This window comes from Nuphar pumila, chromosome 1 (genome assembly GCF_984573655.1).
Source record: "Nuphar pumila chromosome 1, dmNupPumi1.hap1.1, whole genome shotgun sequence".
NCBI lineage: Eukaryota > Viridiplantae > Streptophyta > Magnoliopsida > Nymphaeales > Nymphaeaceae > Nuphar > Nuphar pumila.
In genome coordinates this window covers 35,453,482-35,477,859 of record NC_143249.1, presented here as the reverse complement: position 1 = coordinate 35,477,859, position 24,378 = coordinate 35,453,482, and the positions used below count along the sequence as shown (strand labels likewise).

At 37.5% G+C, this 24,378-nt stretch overlaps 1 protein-coding gene across 1 annotated transcript; it reads right to left on the bottom strand.

Annotated features, from left to right (window-relative positions):
* Positions 1-1,381: 1,381 nt before the first annotated feature.
* Positions 1,382-23,390, bottom strand: LOC149848672 (uncharacterized). Its single transcript, XM_090004996.1, has 9 exons — positions 23,370-23,390; positions 13,510-13,560; positions 13,127-13,177; positions 12,465-12,524; positions 12,279-12,361; positions 5,959-6,106; positions 3,604-3,654; positions 2,534-2,638; positions 1,382-1,534 (listed from the first exon to the last, which is right to left on the bottom strand). The coding sequence occupies exons 1-9, from the start codon at positions 23,388-23,390 to the stop codon at positions 1,382-1,384; spliced, it is 723 nt and encodes a 240-aa protein (XP_089861122.1).
* Positions 23,391-24,378: the final 988 nt, after the last annotated feature.

Genomic DNA, 24,378 nt, shown 5'->3' with positions numbered 1-24,378 from the left:
GTGTCAATGGTTTGGCTTGGATCCAATACACGTCCTAATCTCAGTCTATTTAATCGGATTCGTTAAAGAAAACCATATCCCATTACCAATTGGACAGGGATTTGGTTTTAGTATTTGTCCGCCCAAATCCAAATGTGAATCTGAATTTAACTCAAAGTCCGATGTGATCCATACTTTTTACATGTAACTGTATGTTTGATTAGGGTGTATAGACTAATTGCAGCAAAGTCTGAATCCAACTCCAAATTCAATTGACCTAAATCCTATTATATCCAATCCAAGTCCAACCCGTTTACAACCCTAAATTTGACGTTTCAACTCGGCTCCAAGGCTTCTTTTTTTTTTTGGTTCAAATGACCCAAGCCTTTGAGTAATTCAGCTCGTTTACCAGCCCAAAAGTTCTCTCTAGAAAGTTGTGAGATGTGGGAGAATATGGTCATCCTAGGTATGAATTTTTGTTGCTTCCGATATGCATAAACCATAAATAGATAAAAAGAAGTGTCTGCTACATGGAACTTTTTCCAATTTTTGGCATTTATTTGTGTTAATATTGTTGTGTAAAAAAAGAAAAAGAAAAAGAAAATGGTCAAGGGAATTGCATCAAAGCTACTTATATTTTGTAACATAATAATATTGGCACTTTATCTTGACTGTTTCCTTTACAAAACAAGCCTGATAAACAAGATATTGAAGCTAAAATGCCTAGGAGAAAAAACATAAATTTCAAATGTCCGCTAAACTTCTTATCAAACTTAATATACTCGTCGTACTCCTCACACTTTTTTTGAATTACCCCCAAACTTTTGCCACCTACCTTTAGTTTGATCTTTATTCAGTATGAGTTCCTTAATTGGTCTAGTTCTTTACAAATACATACTACAGCAAGGATTTTTCCCATCAGATATCATTCAACCACTTCATGAAGAACTTGGAATTGGTCTAGTTCAAAATTAGGTTACAAACTTACAACCACATGTCCTTGACACATATGTGTCATGATCATGCAGCAAATCATGCAAATAGAGTTATCTATATTTGTCAAAAAAAAAAAAAAACCAAGCTAGTTTCCTATCTAAAGAATGTATCAGCAAAAGTAGGTCCAACATGACATATTCCAAAAATATAATCATTGTATCTCAAAGATCTTAAATTACTGCTAAAGCATAATCATGTGTGCAATTCTCTTACAAATGGTATTTCAATAAATGACATGTTCAAGAAGATGAGGTAGGGTGTTCTTGTTATTTCAGCAAAAATTATAATTGAAGACCTCTACAGTCTTCATGAAACAATATGCTTTCTACTTTTTCCAAATAGGACAAATTACAAAATGGAGTAAAAGGATTTGGTCTTCATTAAGGAAACTCAAAAGATGAGATTCCTAGGTGTCGGTCGAGACCCGTGATCTATGTTGTTTGATCAGGTTCGCTACAAAGTGTGCAACCCAGATAGAGCCAGCTTTTGTACAACAAAATGCATGCATATGCCCCTCTGTTTCAATTGATAAGAAAACATCTGGAGCCTGTCTTGAGATCTGCAAACTAGATGACCGAGTCAAGGACGCCATACAATTTTTAGAAAGAAAAGTAACGTTACCATAGACCTACTGTTCACAACTCGGATTTGTTTCAGTTTAATTTGTTCAAGGTCCATTGTCTCTGAGAAAAAAGAAAACAGAAAAAGAAAACTTGCATTTAACTTGCTGCAAAAGGCAATACTCCACCTACTAAGGGAGGTTAATGGAACTCAACATCAAATGGATGAGAAAAATGATGGTTCTAATCATTCATTTGTTTAAAGTCCATGGCGTTCAAAAGCTAAGCAAGTTTGAAAGAAAAGAGATAAGGCCTGATAATGCACGCCAATTGAAACAATGTTATTATGTCAACATTAGCTTGTTAGTAAACCCCATCCTTAGTTTTAGGAAAAAGGAATTCAGTTCCATATAAAGCATCAATGGTTCAAGTGGGAAGAATAATACGCTCAAAACTTGAGTATCAAAAAAGAATAATACGCTGAAAACTTATTATACTAGTTTTATCCAGTGGCACCCAAAGCTAACTAATTACAGAACTAAAAAGTGTACCTAATAGTGAAATGCAGTCATAATGAACCACTTGTGAAGTCTGTGATAAACGTTTTGCCAGTGAATGCACTTGCATGGTCAGATTTATGCTTCCTGGTAATGGGTTATGAAACCTAAATTCAACTGAAGTATGAAATATGCAAATCCAGTAAAATTCTGAAGAGTTATACATTTGATATAGAAATTCAGATTTTATAAGGGTTGGAAGCTACATGACACACATCTAGTAAGGGGCCATCCCAAGTGCTAATATGGATCAGATAATACCAGCCCAATTAGGTTGGATCAGTTTTAGATGGAATACAATCGGATCCAGCCTGTTTAATGTGGATCAGATAATCCCAGCCCAATTAGGTTGGATCAGTTTTAGATAGAATACAATCAGATTCAGCCTGTTTAGATATGCACTCATACTGGAAAATGTCATGCCTTATTGCAACACCTTACCTCTTCAAATAATGAAAGTGGTCCCCAGTGATCATCTGTGCCAAACAAGAAGGCAATTTGATCCCGCTTCTCTTTTACAAATTCCCAATCTGCTTTTTCTGAAAACTATTACATGGAAAAGGTGGCCAAAAAGAGAAACTATCATCACAACCTAACAGAATGAATAAAGATGCCAAGAAACAAACTGTAAACACAAAAAGACAAATCTGTAAGATTGATCAGAATGATAAGCCACTTGCATGTTTACACACAATAGCTAATGACTACTTAGCAGACTTGTACATCCAGCTAATAAATACAGTAGAACTTGAACCCATCAATAGGTGACCATGACTTCAATTAGGAAGTGAAAGCCTCAGCAAACATCAAAATCCATTTAATCTTTCTACATGCAGCTCCATTTCAAGTAGAGTTTCTCCATTTTTTATTTGTAAGTGCACTTCCTGCAACATGCATCCTTAGATAAACACTATAGGAAAAACCTCATAAATTAGTGCAACAGTTTCTTTCTTAAGCAATCACTGCTCCTGTTCAGTAACAAAGCGTAGGAAAGACAAATTGCTGGATGAAATAAGAAGAAAGAAAAGCCTATGTGAGCTTCCACATTGTTCAGAATAAACCTTTTAATCATATTGCGACATACTGATAGGGTTTAAACATTATCACAAATATTGTTCTCAAAATATTCTCGGCAAGGGAAAATGTTTTTAAAAATTGTTTTACCAAAAAAATCTAACCAAATAAAAAATACATCGAAGAGAGAGAGAGAGATGCTAAAAAATTGGGATTTTCGCAAAAAACAGAAATTTATCAAGATGACCCTTACAGGACAGACAAACTCCTCTTGAGGAACTTAAACAACCACAACAACAATTAGGAATTAGTAACTGCAGCATGCTAAGATTCATGAATAATAAGTTTCCATCCCCTATATAAAAAGTATTATTGATACTGCAAGATGGTTACAAAGGATTATTGGGTTGCATTGCATGGAGAAAATGAAAGAAATAGCAAGATTATGCATGTTCTCTACAAAAGAAAAATCAAAGAACTGCAGTTCCATTCACCACCTTTTTGAATTCTGTCATTGCCATAAAGCATAGATTCCTCACTGCATGATATTGCAAGTAGATGCAAATTTGAGCATGTCAGTTAAAGCATAAGTTAAAATTGACAAGCTCAATACAAGCTCATAAAGCCAGTTGATTGTGTGGTCATTCATAATATATGCGTACATATAAACATAAATACACAATATATATGCAATTCATGGTTTGGTTCAAATATGCAACTGATTTTAGGCATCCATGACGCAATAACTTTAAGTTGGAACATTGCCCACCATAACCATAGTACAGTAGCACAACATCATGATAGAGACTCTCTATCACTATCACTAACTAACAATGATAATTTTAGCCAAATTTCAAGGAAAACAAGTTACTTTTTTTCACTATCATTATGGAAAAATGATTACTTTAGACAAACTTCAAAGAAAACAAGTTATTCCTTTCTATGTTGTTGGCCTCCATTATCCCTTCATGCTATGCTATTTGTTCGATGTTGCCAAGAAAAACATTGGCATCTGCAATACATTTCTAGATCCAATATCTATTTACATACACCTTTATCTACTAGTACTGCTTCTCAAAACATCAAAGAGTAATGACAAACTCCAAAAAGTGTATACATTTTTCAAGAAATTAGATTCACATAATTCAAGAGGCAAAATAATGTATTTTTGCCAATTTTTATGAGTTATATCAACATAAAAATGCAAAGGACATAATGTTATCAATTCAGATCCTGCAAAACCCATCTTCATACCAGTCAAGGCATCGTCTGAGTGTCTGCACCCAAAAGTTAAATCCTTGGCAACCACCTTAATCAAGTCTATCAAAACCCACCTGTTACTGATCTTCTTCTATGGTTATGAAGTCATCCCGTGTCTCAGTTGAGTCAATTTGGATTGGACACTCAGACAGTCAAAATTCAAGGATGACTATGTACCAAGACAGTCGAGCTTTGACCATGAATAATTTGACTCAGCCTGAGTCACAATTACCACTTCATTTGGTTATTGTAAAAGCATAATCTGCATTCATTGGCTGAGTTTAGACTGAACCAGTCTCAGTTGATTGTGATGAATCATAATTCATAAGATCTAGTCATTGAATTTGGCATTCCTTTTCTTTTTGTTTGATGTTATAAAATCAATTAAGAATTCTCATTCTCCATCTGTTTTGCATTCGCTAAATAGGATTAATTTAACTTTTTTTTACACGACTTAATTAACATGACCATGCACCCAGATTGCCAACCATGGTCTCAAGCTCATCTTTTTGTATACATTACTGTTTCTGCCCAAAATCACAATAAATAACTTCAAAAAAGTAAATCAGAAACATGTGCTTTCATAGGCCTAGAGGGCTGGACCAGAGTTACAAGAAGCTTATTAGATAGGTAGAAAGCTTGCTTCCTGAAAACTCGCTTCAGAAGCGCGATACTCTTTGCTTCCGAAACTTGACCAGAACCTCGATTCCCCCACTCTTCTCATATGCTTTTCACACGCTTCATCTATTCTTGTTAGATATTCTCTTACTCAACTTTGTTTTTATGTGTTTTCTCTCACTCTTCTCACTCACTTCCATGTGCTTTCTCTAAATTGGTAGTCGTTATTTTAAGTTTTTGTTAAAATTTTAATTCTTACACTAAAAAAACATGAAATTTAATATTTGTCACTTTTATTTTAGTTTTTATTTGTGTTTCATTTTGATTCCCATTCAATTCTTATATTTTTTTTATTCCTCGCTTTCCGCTTACTATACATTTTAAAATGCATTGATTCTCGCATCCGCTTCTCGTATCATTTCCCGCTTCCGCTTCCTAATCTGGCAACCTTGGCTGGACTCAAGTCACCCATGTGAGATACAATCAAAGCCTGCCGAAGACACTTCACATGATAAGGTCAGTCTTCAATCAAGTTTGATCATGTCAGATCCAAGTATAAGTGTAGAATCCAAGTTGACCTTACCAGCTTCAGTGCCCTCCTTTGTTCCTTAAAATTTGCAAACAAAGTCAAACCCTTTTTTGCATATTGGTTGGTTCAATCCGATTTAGAAATAAATGAAAAAAAGGACTAAAACACAGACCCTTCTAACTTGTATTCGGTTGCATGGAGTGGAAGCCAGGGTCAACAGACCAGATCGATTGACAATCCTCACAAAAACATTTCACCATCAACTGGGACATTAATCCAGTTTACATTTTGTTATGAAATTTCAGCAAGTGGTTTAGATCTAAATCCTGAACTGTGAAGAAATAAAGAGGTTCCTGCTTCTAACAAAACCATTTTTTTTCTTACACCTCATTTCTGATATCAACATAGAAGAACTTTAATAAGAAATGAAAAGAACAAAATTCACCTGCAGCAGATGACTGCATATAGCCCCAACAACTGTGGCAGACCAGTGTTTGCCAATACTCTTTCTGATAATAATCTTGGAGGTCCAACTTGGAAGTAATCCCAATACTGCAGCCAAAGAACTGAGAAAAGTCCATAGAATGCCTGACCTGAAAATTTTGCAGTGAATCTACATGCGACCGGGTCACTCAAAGCTATACTGATCTATCTTCTCCAATAAATCATTAGTGTAAATGAGTTATAAGTATTTATTAATTAATATGATTGTCAATTTAAGTACCTCCATTCACAAGACAAACAGGGCTCAGTATCTTGAATACCTTCTTAGGTAAATAGCTATGTGATGACACGGTTATGTACTCAACTCATTCACGCTGCTCCAGTGCCTTTAGTCAGTATGAGCACCTCGCCGATGAGAGTGAGAGATCAACTAAGTGTGGATAGTTATGTGATTGACACGGTTATGTACTCAACTCATTCACGTTGCTCTAATGCCTTTAGCCTGTATGAGCGTCTCCCCGATGAGAGTGAGAGATTGATTGAGTGTGGATGTATGCATTTGTAATGATATGACCTTGCATACCTTATGGGTCCTTTACCTACCCAAGCTCTTTCCCAAGCTATCAAGCATAAATATGATGTGGCTCATATGCATAATTATAACAGTTGCATAAATAACTAAATCCACACAAGTATACATAAATGCTGGAAGGTTCCTTGAACTGTGTGCTTTACACAAGAAACAATCGCACAAGTATGAATCACAAACATTGTGTATTCATAACATAGTAACCTCATGTTTCGCATTAACAACATGCACTACTCATCAAAATATGTAGTTATAGCACATCATGCATTGCATACATGCGGGCTAGATGAATATATGCATATGTGAATGTCAAAACCCAATTTACTATTTTAAGACTACAAGTATAAGTTCTGAACCACATTTTTACACAAGTGTTGTCCACATAAGTGAATGTGTATAATTGCACCATATATATATATAAGCATACTTAAATATGTATAGATTTCTTTCCTTCGAAATCAACATCTTAGTGCTATAAAGCATATATTTTACATACTTAAATGCTAATAAATATAGATTTCCTAAAACCACCCTTTGTTTCACTAATATCCAACTTCCTTTGAGATAATCCCCAAAACCCTATTAATATCAGCACATGTTCCAATACCTATAATGATTAAGCCTGTTTTTGAGAGCTATTCATTGGAAATGGGTTGCAAAATCCGTGAAGCACAGATGTATTTGGGAGCAGCGTTTTACCAAAACAATGACAATGGAGAAGGTGTTGGAGGTCCCCCAATGCAGAAATACAACACCCACCTCCTGAGGTGGGCATGAATGGACACATTCATAGACATGCATGGACATATACACATGGACAATACATGCCTGGAAAAAATACAAGCAATACATCCATGCAGGCATGCAAGGACATGCATGGACAAATATGTGCAAATATACATATGCATGAACATGCATAGATACATATGCATGGACAAATACATGAAATGACATGCATGAACAAAGTGTGAAAATACCTTTGATTGCTTTCACTTCAAAATAGTACACTTGTTTGGAAGCCAAAACCAGTTCCTTGAAATGTTAAAACCACATGCAAACCAAAAGGAGCTCCCAAACAGCTTGTGGTATCAGCAACTCCAAAACCATGTTTTGGCAATACATGGAATCCATGTTTCCATCCCAGTGCAAGGCTCCCAAACATAGCCTAAATGTTGGCTTTAGAGGGTTTAATAAAACATGGTATTTTTCTATTAACCTAGTGAATTTGCTCTTCACAATTCTTTAAATGGGTTGAAGTTGGTCACTAGTGAAGGGATGGTCCAAAGATTCAGCATTGTAATGGGAATGCCACAAGAAATGGCCAAAGATGCACAAGAAGGCCATAAAATTGTTACCAAATATCAACCACAGTTTCAGTATGTGTTCCAACCATCTCCCTTGATCAAATGGTGGTTTTTAAATGAATTTCATATTTAAAGGAAATGGATATTTTTATCTCAAGAACTGATTAACAATCTTTTGAATAACCCATTCAATTTGCCTTTTACAGTTCTTCAAATGGGTTGAAGTTGGTCACTAGTGTATGAATTTAGTTTGTGATGAGAATACCATCAAAAATATGTAAAGCTCCTCGAAATGGCCATAAAAATGCAGGATTGGGGATTACATGGGTAATGATAACAGAAATTATAAAAACCATTGGAATGGTTGTGAAACATGCACACAATGAGGACCTCTAAGCTTCCAAACCATATAAATCTTGGCCATTGAAAGGGTAGACCAATCAGAGAAGGAGAAATAAGGATGCACAAGATTTGAAATATCAACAACTTAATGAAGTGCATTCTACAATCTCAATAAAATGAATGTTTATTTTCAGGTCGTAACAGTTAACCAGGCTTGGTCCCTCTGTAGACATGGCTAACTCGATGGAAATAGATGTAACTAGATGGCTAGGGTAATGGAAATTCTTTAGGTAGATTTTGAATGAGGTATGTTGGTTCCAGATATTAGTCAAAAAGTTGGCCATGCTAATACAAAGATACAGTTCACACACTACGTCACAGGGACTCGCCAAAGAGCCCACTGCACCCGCATCGATGTAAAACAATGCAAATGCGGCACCTAGTGCAACAAAATTCATGTTTTCCCGCACCAGGTGCGGTCAATAAACCCTAGGGGTGGTCAACCTGCACCCAGGGTTATATGTGTCCAAAATAGACTCAATCAACTTTGACCGACCGAGTCCATTTTGACGACAGCGACTCCTCCACTCTTCTTTTGACGACAGCGACAACGGTAAATCTCTCTCTCTCTCTCTCTCTCTCTCTCTCTCTCTCTCTCTCTCTCTCTTCTTCCTTCTCGTCCCACCTCCTCTCTTTCTTCTTCCTTCCTCCTCCTCCCATTGTTGGCTCAAGGGCCGGACCTAGATTTGCTGGGTTGGTTCTGCTGAACCCAAGCTTGGCTTGGGTTCTAAGTTCGGCCAGTTTTTTTAATAAAATTTTATTTTTTGGTTTTAAGGATGAAAATGGTGAATTTATGGATGATGAATGGTAGATTATTAATTTGATTTATTACATGAATTTATGCATGATGAATTGATGATATGACAATAGTGTTAACTTAAAACTATTAAAAATTATATTTATATATATATACCCTCCCCGCACCCCTGCACCCAAATTTTTTTAAAGTGTTGCATCGCCACACCCGCACCTATGTGACATAGTTCACACATAATTTGATAGGTTAGAATGCAGTGCCATTGTCTCAATGAAGGAATAACAAATTACAAGGCTTTGTATATGCCCATGACGAGATGAAACTAATAGAGCTTAACCATGATCTATATATGTGGATATCAGCATATCTTAGTGAATTTCTGGTGTCAATATTGAGGGGGAACGATGATGAAAGTCTAAGCCCAAGTTTCCTGATGATTTCCCTATCATGAAGGGCAGCACAATCAATCTTTTATTTGTATCCAGAAGCCCTAATCCAGGCAGTAAAAAAGCTCAACCATAATATCACATTTTTTCAATATTGCCACATAAGTGATATCACAAAATTTAAAAGTATAATAATCAACATAAGTTTCATGTAAATGGAGACAATGCAAATAATATATAACAAATAATAGAGTACAATTTAACATTTAGGGGCCTATCTACATGGATATCTATGAAGAAAAACCAAAAGCATGTCTACATGGATCCTCACCGCTGCCGCAGGATTATGCTCACATTAAAAAAGTAGTTACAGAAACATGGTGAGAAAGCGACAAGTGTTTTAATTTAGCAAGTCCATTCCTTATCGAGAAGCATGACAATATTGGTTTCTAACATGGAAACATAGACCGGATCAAGGGTGGATGGATTGAATTTGTATATGATTAATCTCAGTTATCTCCAATAAGAAGCTAAAGATTGGGATTAGGAAAAGACTAAATTAGTGGTGCAACTAGATCAAAGTCTTTTGGACATCTAATCTAAATCCATCACTATTCTCGGCTATGGTTTTTAAAATAAGATCCAAATGTTCATTCAGATCAAACTAGATTTATTTCATCAGGCTAAGTTTCCAATCCTGATTGAGATTATATTTTGTTGGATCTGTGTTAAGGTCCAAATCAAATCAAAACCATTTGTATTTTTACAAATAAAGCCATTGTTCACAATTTTTGTCTACCAGGTTTAATATTACTATACAAGATGCATAGTCCAGATTCAACTCCACTTCACAAGATCTAACTCAAATTTAGTTCAAATTTGAACCTATTGCTTAAAATTTTAAATTTCTATCAATCATAGCCAAGCCCGTTTCAATCCATTTCCATGCATGATACGTATTGCACCTAAAATATTACAACTCACACAAAGTATATCAGCATTATAGTACAGTTTTCATGCATGTATAGGTGAAGGCAGTGTTATTAAAAACATGCCTCAAGGCGCAAAAAGCATGTCTCACCTCAAGGCGAGGGGCTTCATGCCTTGAGGCGCATGTGTAAAGCGCAAAACCCTCGAGGCGTGCGCCTCATAATCCTTGAGGCGCACGCCTTGAGGCGAGGCAAGGCGAGCCTCAGAATGAGGCATACATGCCTCGATTTATTTGGTCAAATGAGGGTCAAAACCCTCATTCGACCAAAAATTAGGGCTTAAACAAAGCCCCGACTCCCTTATGTTCTTTTATTTTTTTTCTCACCCCTTATCTCTGTTTTTATTCTCACAACCTTTTCTCCCTCACGGCAGCCATCTCTCCCTCACGGCTCTCACAGGCTCACAGCATTCTCTCTCACGTGGTGGAGCCCCAAAACAGGTACGGTTTTTTTCTCTCTCTCTCTTTCTCGTTCTCCTCTTCTTCTTCTTCTTTCTTCTCTCGTCTCTCGCGTGTTACAACATTCTCTCTCTCTCTTGCGTGATACAATCACCCCTCTCTCTTTTTTCATTTTTGTTTTTTTCTCACCCTCTCTCTATTTTTTTCTCATTTTTATGATGGCATGTGATGGATTTTGTCTCTCTTTGTTTTCATACAACGCATTCAACTATTCTAATTGAGAAAATGTTGTAGTTCATGCACAGATATACGTTGTTTATCTTTTTTAATTTATTTTTTTTTATTTTTATTTTTTTCTGTTTTTATAATGTATTAGAGTTTCAGGATATTGTAATTAAATATTTTTATGCTTGAAGTTTATTTTTAAATATTTTCATGGTTGTGATTCTTTCTAACTATTTTTTAATGTTAAAGTAACACCTTATTGCTCCCATTTCTGTTGTTATTGTGAAGCTTTTTATTATGGGCAAAACTTTTGGTGTGCATTTTAAAATGCCCTACGATTTAAATTTTATATATACCTATATTTTCTTGATATTTTCTTGAGAAGAACTAGATTTTTCAATTTCGCTGCAAATATTCTGTTAAAACCAGATTTACGATTATGTTTTTTCAATTTCGCTGCATTAATGTTACTTTTACATGTTAATCTCATATTTTTCATTATTTATTTGTGATTTTTTATTTCTTGTTGGTTGTTGCTTCATCAATAAAGAATTTTTTATTTTTTTATAATTTTAGATATTTTTTATAGTTTTTTTAAGTTTTTAAAAATAAATTGAGGCTTACGCTTTACACCTCGCCTCATATTTTGGTGGAGCGCCTCGCTACGCCTCAACGCTTTTCACAACACTGGGTGAAGGATATCATAATTACAGATAGACATAGTACATACAATTATTCCAATTTCCATTGGGAACTCAATCCGACAATTAGGGTTGAATCAAACTTAGGGACCCACACCTGCATCAAAAGATTATAGGTGTCTTTTCTTGTTCCATTGTTTCTACATGGTTTTCCTGGAGAGAAAAGTGGATTAAGAAAGAGAGGGCTTTGTATATGGTTCCCAGTGATTGTCACATGACTGGGAGTTGAACAATTGATTCCCCCTCTGGAATTCATTGCAGCACCAGATTTTTGGAGTAGATTCAAGTCCTTGGATTTTTATAAAGGAAAATAGACTACAAAGCAGAAATTTATTGATTTTTTCTTACAGCTAGCAATTTTGGTAGGGAGAGGAACCCTCAAACTTTGTATATTATTAAGTTCTATTGCTAGAATTCTTTGTTTATAACTTCAGAAATACTTCCTTTTTTCTATAGGACTTCAGATATAGTCCACACTTTCAATTAAAAGGGTTAACATAAGAGAAAGCAAACTGAGGAAATCAAGACAAAATAGACAGCAAAAAAGCTCTCATTAGAAAAGAAATTTACCTTGCAATCATCCCTATTATTGATTGTTGCAAGGATTCCTTTTTCAAGGTCAAGAATGGATATAGGCCTACAGCATATTCAACCTGCACCATGTGATAACACTGCCCTTGAAGGAAAGAGAAAAATGTGAGGGAAAATTATATAAAGCAACAATTTGTCAATACACAACAAACATACACCACTAACCTGACAAGGAGATTTCTTGAATACTTCCAAGGATATGTAAGAGCCAAGAGAGTGCCCAACCTGTAAAGGGAAATTGGAAAGAAAAAGAATTAGATGCTGAATAACATATCTTCGGCTTTATAGATCTGAAGTATAAAACAAATAGACTCCCATACAGGTAACTACAAGAAGTTCTACGATAAAAATCAACAAATAAATATCAAAAACTTCATCATGAAATTTTAGTCACTAATAGAAACATCCAACTCAAAAAAAACTTTTTTCCAGTTCAATTTTCAAGGTATAAAAAATGTAACCATAATTTTCTTAACTATTTCACTTTTTTTCATATAATTAACACCTTCTATGCCCACTCTTTAACCAATAGCATGTTCTTTATGAAATCTATAGGGAGAGAGGTGTCAAAGGCTCATACCATTGGCTTGAATTCTTAAACAAATTTTGGTTTCCTATCTACAGATCCAAATATTAATCATATAGGCCTTCAACAAGCTAGTCCAAACAAGTTTCATGAGTTCTAGTTAAAAAACAAAAAATCACGCTGCTCAAAACTAACAAGTGTTGCACTTAGTGTCTAAGCTAATGGTATTTAAGAAAGCCACAAGGGCACATTTACTGGAAAAAAATTTACGCATTACCAACAACGAAGATCACTTACTTACCAGCAATATTGGAGTTCTGGTATTTTGGAGCTCTTGGTTTATGAAATCTATCTGGGAAATTAGAAAAAAAAATTGAAACAAGAACATGAAATAGAAATTTAGCAGAGTGGTATTGTGATCTTGTGTGTGGTGCAAACAAACAAAATGATAAAAATGGATCACCAGGTGGTTGCTAAAATATTCAGATGAAGACATGCACAAGTATGCAGCATAGCATTATTTAAAGAAAGTTGAAACTAGCATTTTAGTGTAGAGAACCATTCCTAACCAACCAGCTAAAGAATTTGATGTTGCTACAAGACATATCTCACAGAAAATGGTATTATCCAGTGCCTGTCACTTTTGATTACTTAAATCACCACAATTCAACATCAGCAGGGCACCTTATGATTGATTTGGTCCTGTAATGTGAACAACCTTCCTCTTTCCCAGTTCTGCAATCAGAAAAGCATTTGTGACAGTACACTAGCAGCACAAATTATCAAGAATGAATGCACCATATGACTCGAGATTTATGCATGCGTACAAGAAAATGATGCTAGATTTCATAAGGTACAAGCTACTAAGCAGTAACTGGTTATTGGTCTAACCTGGGGTTATTGGATTGATTTGGATCCACATCTTTTATTTTGGATATTTTTGTTTGGGGTTTTTGTAATGGATATCGGATCAATGTAATTGATTCTCTGAACTTGGTAGCTTTAGTCGATTGTCTATCAAAATAGGAAACTAAAGTTGATCAGGATCAGAATCTCCTTATCCATAAATAGATGAGAGATTCATGTGGTTAAACAGCAGTTGAGATTTAATTCAGATATTTCCAGTTCTGCAGTTAATGATTTTTAGAATTTCCTGTTTTCATTAGATAATTTTAGATAATCATAGATAGATCTTAGTTTGGGTAGATTTTCTTGCAAACCCAATTTCCGGCTTACATCAAATAATGACAATAGCTAGAATACTAGAGAAGACTTTTTAATCATTCAAAAATTGCCTTACAAAGATTTAACTCATAATTGTTGAAAGATAAAATGGTTCCATTTGCCTTTGCCAAGGACAATTAACCATGCACAATCAGAGAAAACTCCTAGCACACAAACAGTTTTTTTAATTAAAGGACAAAACATTTATATATATAAATGAACTTTACATCTGGATGGTCAAAAATAGAACACCTTTAGTCGGCGGTGGGATTTATACAACTGGATTGTTAAAAATAAAACAACTTTTAGTAATCTTCGGATTCAAACCCATCACGTTTTGATAAAAAGGTATTCACCCTGCCCATTAAGGCAAAAACACTTTTTGGTACCATATGACAAACAAATATTTACATATTATCGAACACAGTTCTTTCAGCTTAATCGAGTTCAGCAGCTTGATCAAGCTCAGCTCGCTTATATAAGTTGAGCCTGGTCTTATGTTCAAGCTCAGCTCATATATCTTCATGGACAATTTCAAGCTGAGCTCGAGCCCGAGCTAAGCTTGACTCATTGTGCACCCCTAAGGTCGGGTACCCAAAAACAATCGGAAGCAGATCAGGTCATGCTGAACATGAGTGTTTTTGCTCATGCCGACATCGTGGCCATCTGATTTGCATTTTAAAAAGCTCAAAACTCAACAAAATTAACCACGTGGCATTCATCCAAAATGCAAACAGACGGCCATGATGTCGGCATGAGCAAAAACACTCATGTTCAGCATGACCTGATCTGCTTCGGAAGGTCGGGTTTACATCATCTCAAATCTTTTTTGGGTTGGTGCTTTTCATGCCCATACACAAGAATTTGTCTTTAGGTTGGGTCGGGTACCTGATACAAATCAGACGTGTTGATATTCATAGATTGGCTGGTTGGAATTTAACTGTATTTATATAAAAGTTTTTCTAAAAGTTGCTAATGATCAGTCATTTGGTACAGTGGGTGGCATTTTGTTTTATATTTGGGAGGTCAGGAGTTTTGACTTTTGAGTATCATTAAGTAGTTGAGTTTACCTTTTTTATACTAAATAAGTTTTGTTGAGACTTCTAGAATAATGGTAAATTAGTAATTATGTTAATTCATGATCGAGAATTTGATTAACCTAAGTAAAAACTTTGATATGAATTTGCAAAGTCTCAAACTTTTTGTGTGCATGAATTAGACCCAAATGTTTGAGGGATATTTGAAAGTTTTCCTTATTAGTTTCATGTGTTAAAGTTGACTCAAATATAATATTACATGTCATTTTTGAACTGCCCTTATTTTCATGAATTGTGAACCTTTGATTTTCACCATCTCAAACATAAAATCTTATAGTTTATTTGATATGATAAAACCCTTCTAATCTAAGTAAATATAGTATGATAAACATATTTGTAAAATTGGACTTTCCTTTTGGTGGCTAGATTTATACAAACAAAAATGCGTACCATTCTATGGTATCATGGTACAAAACCATCATATATATATATATATATATATATATATATATATATATATATATATATATATATATATATATATATATATATATAATGATTGGACTTCTTTGTTTTTCAAAGTTTTATTGAAAAAACTTGTTTTATATAGGGTTTTGCTAACTATGCTTTATTCTTTAACCAACGAGTCTACCCTAGTTGCGAATTTAATTGGGTTTACCAACGGGGCTCCACATGGTTGGTAAGAGCTGGTCAGTTCCCATCTCCTTGTTGTGGGACCTTGCAGGTTCAAACCCCGGTGGTACGTTGAATAATAACGGGTGAGGTCAGCCTAACCACAGCTTACCTTCAAAAAAATTGAATTGGGACTTTGTAGTACAAAACCAGTGATGGAGAGTAACTAAGATCCAATATTACATTGTATGCTCAAACTGACGTAATCCCAAACCCATTTTAATTGTTATTCATTTATTTTTTTGGATAGGCTACGGTGGTTTGGACATATTCGGCAAAGGCCTAATTAATGATGCTCCAGTTAAAAGGATGGAGAAATGAGAAAATATATTAGTTAAAAAAGGTCGGGGTAGGCCTAGGAAGACTTGGATGGAGATGATAGGAAAGGATATGAATGCTTTGAACCTCACTGAGGACATGGCATTGGATAGAAATGATTGGAGGGGAAGGATTCATGTGGAAGACCCAGAATGATTTTCTTTTTTGGTTCATATCGCCGACCCCAATTGTTTTGGGATGAAGGCTTAGTTGTAGTTGTTGTTGTATAGGCTAAAGCCAAAAACCTCCCATTATTGACCACATATCGGCATGCCTCCCATTGGTAAAACATTTTAAGTCCTTTTTACCCATCGAGAAGTACATCCAATTTTACCAAGAGATCTGCCAAAGACCTCCCAACATTGCAAGTTCGAATCCCAATGGTAGGGATCTGCCTAAAAAAAGTACAACAGATTTGACTGGGGACACTAAAGTTAGGGTTTTATCATGTCTGGTTATGAAAACCCTTTTTACCTTAATTTATCTAAATTCAACTCTAAACAGATCAGAACATTTCTATCATTTCAATGATGTTCATGTGTTTCCATTCAACCACACCATTTTAACTGCTCGGACTTCATCGACTTGGCTACGTTGCCCTTGATGCCAAGCACTTTATCCTTGTATTCCTTGGTCCGGGTTCTAGTCCTTTTTTCTGAAAGCCCAGCTGTGGGTTAGGTGGACCCTACCAGAACAACAGCCACCCCATGTGGCAAAGGGATTCGATCCTGGGCCTTCAGCTTGACACAGGACCCTGCCCTGATTACCACATGGGGGTACCACCTTGGTCCAGGTTCTATTTATCATAATGAAATGTATCAATTCTTCTGGACCATGCAAACAAGTTCAAGCTTAAATAATAGTTAGTGACACAAATTTTAAATGGCGAAAGAGAAAAAGAAAACGGTAACCAATATCTAGTGAGACAATGATGCAAACATGCTAAATGGGGTTTTCAGGCTTCTTTGGTTTTATGAGGATAAATTCTTGAAGCTAACACATGGGCGGCGAGTTTTTATAAGGTCCGAAAAATCAACAGTTCAAAATCTTGTAAATTTTTGAGGTTTGAAATATTACTATTTCTTATCAAAAACACATGATCCTGGTGTTGATTACTAATAAAATCGACCATGCCAAAGACATTTATGGGGCTTAGTCTCGTGAAAAAAAAAAGAAAACACAGAAAAAACCAAAAATTCCATTTAGCATGTTTGTGTCATTTTTTGTGAGACATTGATTTTTTTTTTTTTACTGTTTGCATTTTCTGCACTAAAAGTAAAGAAACTAATAAACTAGGTAAAAAAAAAAGGTAAAAGAAATAAATTAGTAAAAATATAAATAAATCGTTTTCCCTCATATATAATTAATAAAAACACAAATGAGCTGCTGTTTTCTCTTTGCTTGACTATATATTATCGCCTAAGGAATTTGATAATAACACGCTTATACGCCAACCATTTCTATTTCTGCTTGCCCTAAGCAATATAGGAATGAGCAATATCACGCAACTTTTCAAACTTCTTCTGTTTGATGAGAATGTGACGTGAAAGTCTTGGGAACGAAACATTACCAACTTCCACCATAAGTCCGGTAGGCAGGGCCGGTGAGACTAGTTCTTTGTTTCTGGAGGTGGATTCTCGGTGTAAATATATATATAAAAAAAAGCGGGGATGGCAGGGTGGCCAAAATATCTTTTATATATCACTTAAAGGATAAGGATGTAGTGCATGAAACGGTTCATGGTTGCTCGGTCTTGAAAGTAGGGATGGCAGTGGACCTGGGGAAAGCGGGGCCCCGCCCTGCCTCGCCCCGTTTGGACCGGGGATGAAGGGTATGAAACGGGGATGGAGGCGGGGACGAAGGTTAAAATCCATCCCCGTCCGGGGGTGGAGGCGGGGAAGGACGTGCACTTTTCCCCGCCCGTCCCCGCCTCATCCCCGCCCCGACCACCTTTCCCCGCAATATCCCCGCCCCGCCCCGCCTCATCCCCGTTTGAACCGGGGATGGAGGACATGAAACGGGGATGAAGGCGGGGATGGAGGATAAAATCCATTCCCCGCCGGGCATGGAGGCAGGGGTGGAGGATAAAATCTTGAGACGGGGCGGGGTGGAGACCTTGTCCCCCGCCCCCACTGCCATCCCTACTTGAAAGAGAGATGCTCTTGGACCAGGTCCGGGTCAATATATAATTTGTATACCAAAATTTCTCTTTTTTATGTAACCAAGAGTTTAATTAGGAGCAATTGGGCTGGTTATACTCCATCAGAACTGACGTGCTGAACCAGTTAGACTCAACTCAATCCGATTTTGATAGACCCATTGATCAAGTTAGGTTTAAAATTTAAATTCATTTCTGAAAGATGCAGGTTCTTCTTCTTCTTTTTTGCTATGTCAAGGAAAACAACCCCTTCCCCTGATCACTGATCGCACATTGTTAGCTGTTCAGTTGGTAAAACCCTTGAGGTTACGGGTGTCAATGGGTCGGGTTTGGTTTGGACTCAAGTGAAACCAGACCCAAACCTAGTTGGACCCAGACCCGGGTCCAAACAGACCCACCATAAGAGAAACCGTACCTGGATCCTATAAGGATTACATGAACCGGACCCGGACCATAACCGTTAAAAATAATATTTTTTTTCTTATCTACATTGAAAATTTGCGGATCTTAGTTGAAACTCGGCTCGGGCACCTGTCTGATATGAAATTTCATAAACCATACTCAGCTCCATATATTAATTGGACCCTTCGGGTCCGACCTGGATCTTAATCCCAGCTTCAACCTTGCGGCAAAGGATGCATACCCCAATATCGAACTTACACATCCTTCAACTTGGACGCTTTTAACTGACCTACTTAACCAGGTGTGTAGAGCCTTTGGGGCTAATGTGGGGGTCGTTTACGACCAAACTACATTTTTTTGAGTAACTAAAACCAATTGCATACCATTGGAGTTATGGAGGTCAATTATCCATGTTGGTTTCGGATATCCAACCTGCCAGATCCATTTTTCTAATTGGTATGGTCCTTTATATGAGTAGGCCATTTAATTTGCACACAAAGTATTAAATTCTTTTGACGATTGATAAGTATACAAACGGTTGGGATTTGGCCACATGTAGCCGATACAAGATCCAACTGATCGGATACTCAGCTAGTCAGATTGGGTTCCGGTTTGAATTTGGATGGAGAAAAGCTCATAATAAATCCGATTTTGTACGTTTTAATCAGATTTGGATATCCATCAAATTCAATAGCAAAACTTAAAATCAAATCTAAATCCTTTATTAATAGGAATTCAACAACTTGATCCCTAAGTATATGTGGCTCTTCGAGCGGTGGCTCCATCCCTCGGATTTGATTGATTCGGCTAAATCCGAGTCCGATTCGAGCAGATATATTGGATAAAATTAAACACAGTTACATCGGTAATCCGAAGTAAAACTTGATAGTTTATGTCATTATTAGAGCTGGTGCATTATATCTATAATTAGGCTACTGTGATATAACTTATTAGATCCTGTAAAACGCTGGGTGATATTAGCGTTTACAACCACAAAACCCACTCCTTTGCACTGTGGCTCAGTACAACTGGGACCCACAGAGGGGTGGGTTTTGTGGTTGTAAATGGTGGGTGAGATTGCTAATGTCACCCAGCGTTTTATAGGATCCGCTCTCGTCCCTACTGGTTGCACTAAGCTATGCATATTTTTTTATTAATAAAATTGAGTTTCCTTTTTTACTCAAAAAAAAACTTAATACTAATAAGCCAGCACTTAGGGATGGCAGTGGACCTGGGGAAAGCGGGGCCCCGCGTCACCCCGTTTGAACCGGGGATGAAGGGTATGAAACGGGGGATAGAGGCGGGGATGAAGGTTAAAATCTATCCCCGTTCGGGGATGAAGGTGGGGATGGACTTACACTTTTCCCCGTGTCGCCCCATCCCCGCCACGATCCCATACCCAGTCCTTCTAAAGGATGGCAATAGACTACGGAGAAACGGGGCCCCGCCCAGCATCATCCCCGTTTGAACTGGGGATGGAGGACATGAAACGGGGATGAAGGCAGGGGTGGAGGTTAAAATCCATCCCGGTAAGAGGATGGAGGTTTTAATCTTGAGACGGGGCGGGGGTGGAGACCCTGTCCCCCGCCCCGGTCCATTGCCATCCCTACCAGCACTTCCTATTTATGATTTCTTGATGGCAATATACTAATGGCTTTCACGCAAATTAAATTACTTGTTTTAGTTGACACGACGACAATATAACGTGAACGTCACACGGGAAATATACATAATAACTTTGACCGAGATTACTAAAATGGCCTCCGAGGTCTAAATGCGGAATTGAAATTGATCGGGATACTTTAATAATTTAGCTCTCAATATATGAAACGCCAACAACCATAAGTAGAGTTGGCACACCAGTTCCAACGGACTACTCGCCAACCAAAACTCTGAATTAAAAAAGTGACCATATTTTTTTTTAACGATTTCCTTTGGGCCCAACACTGCAAAAAAAAAAATTTATTAAATAATTGATAATGATTAGAATTTTATTTGAAAAGATGGATGAAAATAACAGCATAAAAATGAGAATAAAAATCAGCAGATATGTATATATTATAAAAAATAAAATAGTAATAAATGTTGCTAATTATATTGATTTTGGCATCCCCAACAAAACCTGTATACAAGTAAGATTCTGGCGATTCAAAAGCCAATTCATACTAAGAAAAAAAGAATGTAGATGACAAAGAAATTAAAATTTTGAAATTTGTTAAGTCGTTTGTATATAAAAAAAAAATGTTTTTTTTTTTGCGATCATTTTTTAAAAAAAGCTGAAATTAATTTGTTTCTTTGGTTTTTAAAGTTTTTGTTGAAAAGGACATGCTTTAAAAGGAGAAATTTTTTGGACAACCTAATAATTGACATAGTCAAATTGAAAGTTGCGTTGAATGTTCTTGGCTCGCTAGTGGTCGCGATGATTGTGACCTTGTTTTAGCGACTGCAGTGGCTCGGCTTGGTAGTTTTTTTTTGTTTTGATGACTAAGTAAAACCCTCACTAAGAACTGGATCACTTAATGAGCCCGCATTTCTGCCCGGTAAAACTCCCAGTTAAGGACACAATCACCCAGCCTTATGTGCTCCAACCATGATAAAGCAACGGCAGCGGCAGCGGCAGCCTCTATGAACGAGTTCGATATTGGGCCTTCAGCTTGACACAGGACCCCGGCCGGCCACGTGGGGTGACCACGATGGCCTGGCTTGACAGTCATCAACACGTAATAGTCATGAGAACTTGGCTGGAGTCATTAGAAACTAAGTAACAAATGAAAACATGAACCATAGGTCATGATTTAGATAGTATTAATGGTTAACGCTGTTATGCATGAACCTTCTTTGTTGGTCTGTCATGAAAGTGAGCTCTCGGACCAAGTCGTAGTCAATTTAGTAATTTTTATGCAAAAATATATATATTTCTGTCCTTGACCATGTTTCTAGAAGCATTTTTGGTAATTTGGGTCCCTTGTGCAGTTGACTTGCTTTGGAAGGGAGGTTACCTGCTATGAGCCAATTAGCAAAAACACCCTCACCTTTTGAGAAAATGCAAATTTTATACGGACCAATGACGAGCCAGGATCAGGTGCCATCAAGTGTGCCTCTGCACTTGATGCCCTCCATCTTTAGCTGATAGTCTGTCAGATGTGGGGCTCAAAAAACAGACAGACAGGTGCAGAGGCACAATCAAAGTGTGCCATGTGATGGCACCTGATCCTGGTTCATGAGTGACCCACCTAAAGCAATATCATATACTAAAGTCTTAATATTGACAACTTGGACTCATTGAGTTAACTGGGTCAAGTAGATGCAGCTAGGGGCGGGCGGCCAACGAGCTGGCCGATCAACGGTTCACAGCCTAGATCGATTTTGAAATGAGTTGACTGGCCTATTGATGGGTCACGTTTAGAATGCAAGGTGCTAGCCTCAGCTCAGCTCAAACAGGCCACCCAAATCATGGGAAGGAGACCCACTTTCAAATGAAAGTAAGCTTTTCGCCCACTTGGGGTGAAACATACAACCAATCGGGAAAAAAAAAGGGTGGAGTGTCCAAATATATATTGAATGTGAGTTCCCTGTTCTGTAGGGTCCTGTGACAAGCTGAAGGCTCAGGATCGAATCCTTCTGCCACATGGGGCGGCTGTTGTTCTGGCATGGGTCCGCCTAACCCCAGCTTGCCTTTCAAAAGAAAAACAAACTCCACCCCCTTCGTGGCATGAACCATTTTAGCTTTAGAGTGCTCCTTCCAATGGAAAGATGGTTAACGGACGCCCCTTAATAAAGATCAAAGTGTACAAATATGTCTGACCCTGGCTGAACTCAACCTTGAATTTTTCTATTTGTTAGATGCATGGAGAAACTGCCCCCACGATCAGAGACTTAGTTGTACTGGCTCTGCCTGACATACTTATGGTCACTATCCTATCACTGTAAAACTCGGTGGGCTTACCCTTCACCCTCAGAGAGTCGCCAAGCTTTGGCTTTCGCAGGAGGTGACACCCATGGGATTTGAACCCCATCTCTCTGTAGCAAACCCCTTGGGGCTTGACTAAGCCAAATTACTTTAGTGTAGTCAATATCAGCTTGGCTTAGTCAATCAAAATTTTCACCAATGAGGATTCGAGAAATTCAGTTCGACGTGAGCAGATCATGTTAGCCATCAGGTTATTCAACTTCGCCCAAGAACCCAATCAACCGCTATTTTTTTTTGAAAGGCAAGCTGGGGTTAGGCAGACCCCTCTCAGTTATACAACTATACCATTGGGTTTTGAACCTGCAACGTTCGCAACACAAAAGTGACCCACTAGCTACTCCTACCAGACAAGCGGAGCCCCCTGTTTGGGAGCATATAATTCGAGGGAGTTTGTAAATCAAAATTTTGGAGCCGGTATTTGGTGGGTATTGGAGTTGATCCACTGGATCCCCAACACTGACTGGTATTTCAAATTTTGGATATGAAGAAAATTCTGAAAACGAGAAAGCATTTAGCAGCACCAAATCCCTCCCATCTGCCAAATCTAGCTACAACCTCTTAGAGGCAGTAGTTGGCAACTCTATCGTGAACACCCTTGTCATCTCCATTTCCAACTCTTTTTTGGGTTGTAAATGGTTGTTTGGGAGTTACTAGTTAACAAGGATATCTCAGCCCCAGGTGTAGGGATGGCAGTGGGGCGGGGGACAAGGTCTCCACCCCTGCGCTGCCTCAAGATTAGTACCTCCATCCCCGCCTCCTCCATCCCCAGTTCAAACGGGGATGAGGCGGGGATCGTGGCGGGGATGGGGTGGGTAAAAGGGTACGTCCATCCCCGAACGGGGATGGAATTTAACCTTCCTCCCCGCCTCCAACCCCATTTCATACCCTTCATCCTCCGTCTAAACGGGGCGAGGCGGGGCGGGGCCCCACTTTCCCCCGGTCCACTGCCATCCCTACCCAGGTTGGCTACGAAATACCAGCTCCCAACCAATGATGGTTGACCAAGGCTCTCAAATCATGATTTGAGATATGCAGGATATGTCTGCTCACCCACATCCGCTAACCTCTGTGGGTGAGGGTTAGTGGGTGTAGTTGATGAATGATGTCATTCACCGTTTTATATTCATTCTCAAATTAAAATAAAGCTACCGTGATGAAGAAAGGTGTTTCTCTTAAGTACATTAGTATAATTAAAGATATGTATGAAGGAGTAGTAACCAATGTTCACACTTGTGGAGGGGTAACAACCAATTTTCCTATAACAGTTGGGTTACATCAAGGATCTGCTTTAAGCCCTTTCTTATTTGCTATAGTGATGGATGAACTTACGAGATCAATTAAAGAAAATGTGTCGTGGTGTATGTTGTTTGCTGATGATATTATTTTGATTGATGAGTCTAGAGTTGGGGTTAATGCTAAGTTAAAATTATGGAGACAGACATTGGAAGCAAGAGGTTTTAAGTTGAGTAAGAGTAAGACAGAATACATGGAATGTCAGTTTAGTAAGCAACAAAGTAGTGATGGGAGTGTAGTGAAGCTTGGTGAGCAAGAAATACCGGTGGATGATTGTTTCAAATATTTGGGATCTATCATTCAAAAGTATGGAGAAATTGATGGAGATGTAAATCATAGGATAAAGGTTGGGTGGATGAAATGGAAAAGTGCAACTGGAGTGTTGTGCGATCGTAGAATGCCATTGCGGTTGAAGGGAAAGTTTTATAGGACAACTATTAAGCTCGCTTTACTATATG